The sequence below is a fragment of the Gossypium hirsutum genome, chromosome A01 (genome assembly GCF_007990345.1).
Source record: "Gossypium hirsutum isolate 1008001.06 chromosome A01, Gossypium_hirsutum_v2.1, whole genome shotgun sequence".
Taxonomy (NCBI): Eukaryota; Viridiplantae; Streptophyta; class Magnoliopsida; order Malvales; family Malvaceae; genus Gossypium; species Gossypium hirsutum.
The window spans coordinates 118,686,830-118,693,173 of NC_053424.1; the positions used below are offsets into that span (position 1 = coordinate 118,686,830).

At 35.4% G+C, this 6,344-nt stretch overlaps 1 protein-coding gene across 2 annotated transcripts; it reads left to right on the forward strand.

The window, feature by feature from the left end:
* The first annotated feature begins 489 nt into the window (after window positions 1-489).
* On the forward strand, window positions 490-5,417 carry LOC107958005 (ATP-dependent zinc metalloprotease FTSH 10, mitochondrial). 2 transcript variants are annotated; one of them, XM_016893649.2, is made up of 8 exons: window positions 490-834; window positions 932-1,160; window positions 1,248-1,319; window positions 1,506-1,633; window positions 2,208-2,693; window positions 2,817-3,584; window positions 3,882-4,109; window positions 4,785-5,417. In XM_016893649.2, exons 1-8 carry the CDS (start codon window positions 775-777, stop codon window positions 5,265-5,267), a joined length of 2,454 nt encoding a protein of 817 aa, XP_016749138.2. In that variant the 5' UTR covers window positions 490-774; the 3' UTR covers window positions 5,268-5,417. The 2 variants fall into 2 exon arrangements, with proteins under 2 accessions (XP_016749138.2, XP_016749139.2); XM_016893650.2 differs by having other exon boundaries at window positions 563-834; window positions 4,513-5,069.
* The last annotated feature ends 927 nt before the right edge of the window (window positions 5,418-6,344 follow it).

Here is a 6,344-nt window from a genome sequence, read left to right on the forward strand (position 1 = left end):
GTGGTTATGTTATATATGAGATTTGTCAAAACCTCTTTGAACTAGTTCGATTTTTGTTTAGTTATTTGTTCGTTTTGCATTAGCTCTCTTAAAAATAAAAATCTGTCCCTTTAATCCTTTGAGTATTTGCAAAATTTTGAGTTAATCTAATGATCAGATTCTATTTTAGTCCCTCTTAAATTTTGGAAAATTTTGCTCTTTCCAAAAACAAAAAAAGTCTATAGTTTAATCCATTGAAAATTGTAAAATTTTATATTAATACAATGATGAAATTGAAATTTTAACTCGCAAAAATTTATAATTCAAATTCTACTATTTCAAAAAAAATCGACTTCACCCTTAATTACGGTTATTTAAATATATTTGTATTAGTGAAACTTAAAAAAAAAAACTAATGAGATTCAATTAAGTTATCTTCGATATTCTTGTTGATTTTAGTTAAAATGGTAAAACCGATATCACCCATGCTAACACTTCAATCAATAAGGCCAAGAAGGTAAATTCATCAAAAAAAAAAGGTAAGCAGCTCAATAACCGGACTCCGTTAAAAATCCCACACTTTTCCCACTTCTACATTTTCTTCCCTTCTTCAACCTTAACAATAAAAAATCAAAATCAGATTACTAAAAGGGGAAAAAAAGAAATTTTCTCATCAGCCAAACAGAGCCCAGAAAGTAAAAACAAAAAAAAAACCATAAAAACTCAACCTTTGAGTGTTAATTAGCTTTTTTTGTTTTTGAATCGGTTCATGTGAACATCGTTGGTACTTTCACAATGAGTTTCTCCAGAATCGGCCGCTCTCTCTCCCGCTCTTCTCGCTCTAATTTCCGAACAGTAATAATATTCTTCTCCTTCTTTGTATTCTTTTTTTTTTTAATTTTTAATGCTTTCTTTTTATTGTTTTATAATGAAATGAATGCTCGTTTTGTAGAATGTTATATCGAGGAAACTGTTACGAAATGAATCGAATGTACCAAGTCCTGTAACAAATACGTGCATTTCACGCATTAATAAAGGGTTAGGGCTTGTAAAGGGTTATTTCGCACCGGCTGGAGTTGGGAAGCAGCTTAGTACTAATACACCGTTGTCGAATTTGGATTCTATTCTTGCAAACCCTAGGATCAGGCGGTTTTTTTGCAGTGAAGGGCCTAAGAAAAGAAGTGAGTTAATTTATAATTGTTACTGTTTTTATGCTTATTGTATAAATATTTGACATTTTTATTGATTTTTTAATTGCATTGTTGCAGATTATGAAAATTACTTTCCCAAGAACAAGAAAGATATTCCTAAGGCTAATGAACAGAAATCTGGATCCAAAGGTACGTCTTTAAAGTTCTAATTTGGGGTTAATTAGAACTTTGATAGTAGGGGAAGTATTTTTGTCTGATTTAGTTGAAATATTGAGACCAGAAAAGCTTTATTGCTAAGTGCTGTTAACTAATTCGAGCTCTTTCTGTATTTATATAATATATATATATTTATATATGTGTGTGATTCTTCTCCAGAGGATTCAGGTGCTGGTGAGCCTGGGAATTCTCAGAACATTCAAAGGTTGGTGCAGAATATTGTTACCACTTTATTGTTGATTGGGATTACGTACTCTTCGTTATCCGGTCCTCATGAACAGCAGGAGGTTAGCAGCTATTATCCTATGACTTTAGAAATTACATAGACTGGTTTTAAAATGATATATTGCATATTACAAGGGACCACCTTGATGATAACTTTTTTTATAGCATGCTAAAACTTGAGCAATCATTTCATTGTTCTTGTTATGAAGTTACTAAACATGAATTTAGATGAGTTATTATATTGAAGGATATAGTATACTGATAATCTTCATGGTTCTTGTTCCAGTTGGTCTTAGTGCAATTTTTTGGACTTAGGCTGATCCCTTTATTCATATTCCTTATCTTGTTCAAGAATTTTATTCATACCCATGTAAGAAACTAAAGTTAAAAAGTAAACAAACTGGATGAAACCAGGACTAGAAACTGTATGTTGAAATCTATCGCCTTTTGTGTGTTTTATTGGGCAAAACATGGAACCTCTATCAGGCGAAAAAGAAATTTAATGCCTTTAGGCTATGTTTAAGCTTCGTTCTGATTCCAAAAGCAAAGCCTTATCGTTTTTTTTTCCTTGCAACTGTTGTAATTTCCAGTTCTTTCTTTTCAGTTTTTCTTTAAGCTGTTTGGTGTTTTGTTCAGATTAGTTTCCAAGAGTTCAAAAACAAACTCCTGGAACCTGGCATGGTGGACAAAATTGTTGTTTCAAATAAATCGGTTGCAAAAGTGTACATGAGGAGTTCACCACGCAACGCAAGTCAGACCACTGATGATCCTGTAGAAGCTCCAATGAATGGAGCCCCTGCCAGAACAAAGACGAGTCAATATAAGTACTACTTTAACATAGGGAGTGTTGAATCTTTTGAGGAGAAGTTAGAAGAAGCCCAAGAAGCGTTGGGGATAGATCCTCATAATTATGTTCCTGTAACCTATGTAAGTGAGGTGAATTGGTTCCAAGAGTTGATGCGCTTTGGACCCACACTCTTGATCTTAGGATCCTTATGGTTTATGGGGAGAAAAATGCAAAGTGGATTTGGAGTTGGTGGTCCTGGGGGACGAGGTGGTCGTGGACTATTCAATATGGGAAAGGCTCAAATAACCAAAATGGACAAGAATGCAAAGGACAAGGTAAACCATCGTTAGATGTTTTCTTTTGAATTTTTCAATGCTGTTATCACACATATATACATGAAGTGAGATTTAAAGGTCACCATCATAATAATTACTGCAATGGTTTTCTTGCTATCTCAGGTCTTCTTCAAAGATGTTGCTGGATGTGACGAGGCAAAGCAAGAAATTATGGAGTTTGTGCACTTCTTAAAGAACCCAAAGAAATACGAAGAATTAGGAGCTAAGATTCCCAGAGGTGCTCTTCTTGTTGGTCCTCCTGGCACAGGGAAGACACTTCTTGCAAAGGCAACTGCTGGTGAATCTGGTGTGCCTTTCCTCTCTATGTCTGGATCAGATTTTATGGAAATGTTTGTTGGAGTTGGGCCGTCAAGAGTGAGAAGCTTATTTCAAGAGGCTAGGCAGTGTGCTCCTAGTATTGTATTCATTGATGAAATTGATGCAATAGGTAGAGCAAGGGGTCGTGGAGGCTTTTCTGGTGGCAATGATGAGCGGGAAAGTACACTTAACCAGTTGCTAGTAGAAATGGATGGATTTGGAACAACTTCTGGAGTTGTTGTGCTTGCTGGTACAAATAGGCCTGACATTTTAGATAGAGCTCTGCTAAGACCTGGTCGGTTTGATCGTCAAATTACAATAGACAAACCTGACATTAAGGGTCGTGAACAGATCTTCCAAATATACTTGAAGAAACTAAAACTTGATAATGAGCCATCGTATTACTCTCAGCGACTTGCTGCTCTAACCCCTGGTTTTGCTGGAGCTGACATTGCGAATGTTTGCAATGAAGCAGCCTTGATTGCTGCAAGGAATGAAAGTGCAGTGATAACCATGGAACATTTTGAGGGAGCTATAGACAGAGTAATAGGTGGTTTAGAGAAGAAAAACAAGGCATGTTGTTCCTCATCATCTGCCTGTTTTGTTTACTTATGCACTGCATTATATTATTGGGATTTCTATTCAATCTCTGTAGCTGGTTATGGTACTGGAGATGTAGTAGATGAGTGATTTGAATTTCCAAATTTCAAAATCCGGTTTCTGCCATAAAATGTCTTTTTGTTCTCTGTTTTATCTCCAGTTTTAGCGTCCCAAAGATCTATGATCTATATATTTTTTGTCCTGACTGGTTCCAGCTTCCAGTGTGCAATGAAGGTTTGTCTTATTTAAAATTTTTGTTCTGGCTTGCAGGTTATAAGCAAGTTGGAGAGGCGAACTGTTGCTTACCATGAATCAGGCCATGCTGTTGCTGGTTGGTTCTTGGAACATGCAGAACCATTGCTTAAAGTAACAATTGTTCCTCGTGGTACTGCAGCACTGGGATTTGCTCAGTATGTTCCCAATGAAAATCTTCTGATGACGAAAGAGCAGCTCTTTGATGTGACTTGCATGACACTAGGTGGTCGAGCTGCTGAGCAGGTGAGATTTCAGAACACTTTCTCAATGCTCATCTTTTCCTATCTCAATAATGTCCTCCTGAACTGGTGAACAAAGACTTCTTTAGAACTTAGATATCTGACTTTCAGCAATATCAGACACTTGTTGTATCTAACTTGAATTATGAAGGCCTCCTTGGTGCTTGAACATATAGTTCCTAGGTTGAAACAGAAGCCTTTAGTATCAAGTAGACCTGTTAATTGGGCGGGTCAAGTTGGTTTTGGACCTGATCAATCTGGGCCGGATAAATACAGGTTTTAAAATCTTTTGGCCATTTGGGGTTTGGGTCAGTTAAGAGTTTGAGTGTCTCATGCTTAGGTCATTTTTTATTTGGATAATTTTGAGTTCAGATCATTTCAGGTTGTCATTTTGGTTTGGCACTCAGGTTTGATATGTTTGTGTAACATATCAAAATTGACAACATGCAAGTATGTACAACATGTTTTCGGGATATCCTGCGATGGATTACATATCTCATGTATGTCTCTGATATGTTTGTATCTCAAATTGACGTGAAATCCCAGATGGTATTATGCCTGATGACTGCTCTCGTTTTGTTGTAAGAAGAAACCAACATTTTGCACATTTCAATGCCACTCGTTATCTGTTTCGCATGATATATTTTTATATATGTCATGCATGTTTTATGGGGACTAGGTTCTATTGGGGAAGATATCAACCGGAGCTCAGAATGACTTAGAGAAAGTAACCAAGATGACTTATGCCCAAGTAGCAGTCTATGGTTTCAGTGACAAGGTTGGTCTTCTTTCTTTCCCTCAAAGGGACGATGCATTCGAGATGACCAAGCCTTATAGCAGCAAGACCGGTGCAATCATCGACTCCGAAGTTAGAGAGTGGGTAGGCAAGGCATACGACCGAACAGTGCAGCTGATAGAGGAGCACAAGGAACACGTAGCTCAGATTGCAGAATTGCTTCTAGAGAAAGAGGTCCTTCACCAAGAGGACTTGGTCCGAGTACTTGGTGAACGCCCGTTTAAGTCGACTGAACCCACTAATTATGATAGGTTTAAGAAAGGGTTCCAAGAAGAAGATAAAGCGTCCAAGGACACATCAACAGAGAGCAAGACCGTGGATGATAATGGTTCAACACCCTTGGAACCTGAGGTAGTACCAGCATAGTTCTTGAACATATATTACTCGTTCTCTAAAATACAAGGGTTTTTTTTTTTTCACATTAATTTGCTCATTTTACCGCCCACACTTGTCCAAACTGAACTCTTAAGCTGTAAAAAGAACTAATAACAGAATGTCGGAAGATTTTTACCATTACTGAGATGTTTTCATTTTTAGAATTAACTTATTGATTCTTGATATTGAAAAGTATGTATGTTAATATGTATTTGAAGTTGCTATGCGGCCAAATTTGTTTTGAGAATTTGTAGTTATTATATTAACATTTGTACATGATTAATGCACACTGATTGGAAAACTCCAAATAAGATAAGCAATAAGAAGCTAAAAGTATTATCGAAGTTTTTGTACTAAAGTTAGATTGTATTATGCATTTTTTATTTATAAAATTAGTTTTTTTTTGTTAAAGTTGTTATCTATTTTTACCATTAAAGATTGAATTAATCGTTAGATAACTTGACAGTTGCATGTGGTATTGCATTTGTACTTTATGTTGTCGTACAAGGATAAGTTTTAGCAGTATAAATGGATAAAATTTTTAACAAAAGTATTAATTTACTATTTGATCTAATCTATAAAAACTAATTTGTATACTTTATAGTAGAAGAGACAAAATATAATCTAACTCCTAATATAAATACAAAATAATAGGAATTTGAAATACAATTTAAATAAAGAAAACCAATCAATTAAACTAGATAAAAGGAAAGTTGGCCAAAAAAAAAACTAGATTAAAGGAAATATTATCACGTCTTTTGTTCTGCATGTTAAATGTCCTTTTTTAGATTAGTGTGGTTTTGGACCGATCAAAGAGTTGGAAGATGGCGATAACTGCAAAAGGTAGAAAAGATGACTTATGAGGGTATTAAACTTGATACTCTGATCGTTATTTAATTTTTAAGTCAATTTAGGGTTCAAAGAAAAAAAAAAGGTTAAGATAATAAGGTGAACATGAATAGGAATATATCACCTCATGTCCTTTTATGCTTACTTCATTTTTACCTTTTACGTGTCAATCCTTTAGTCTTGAGTCTTGGGATCGACTCCTCTTTGTCTATTTGCCTT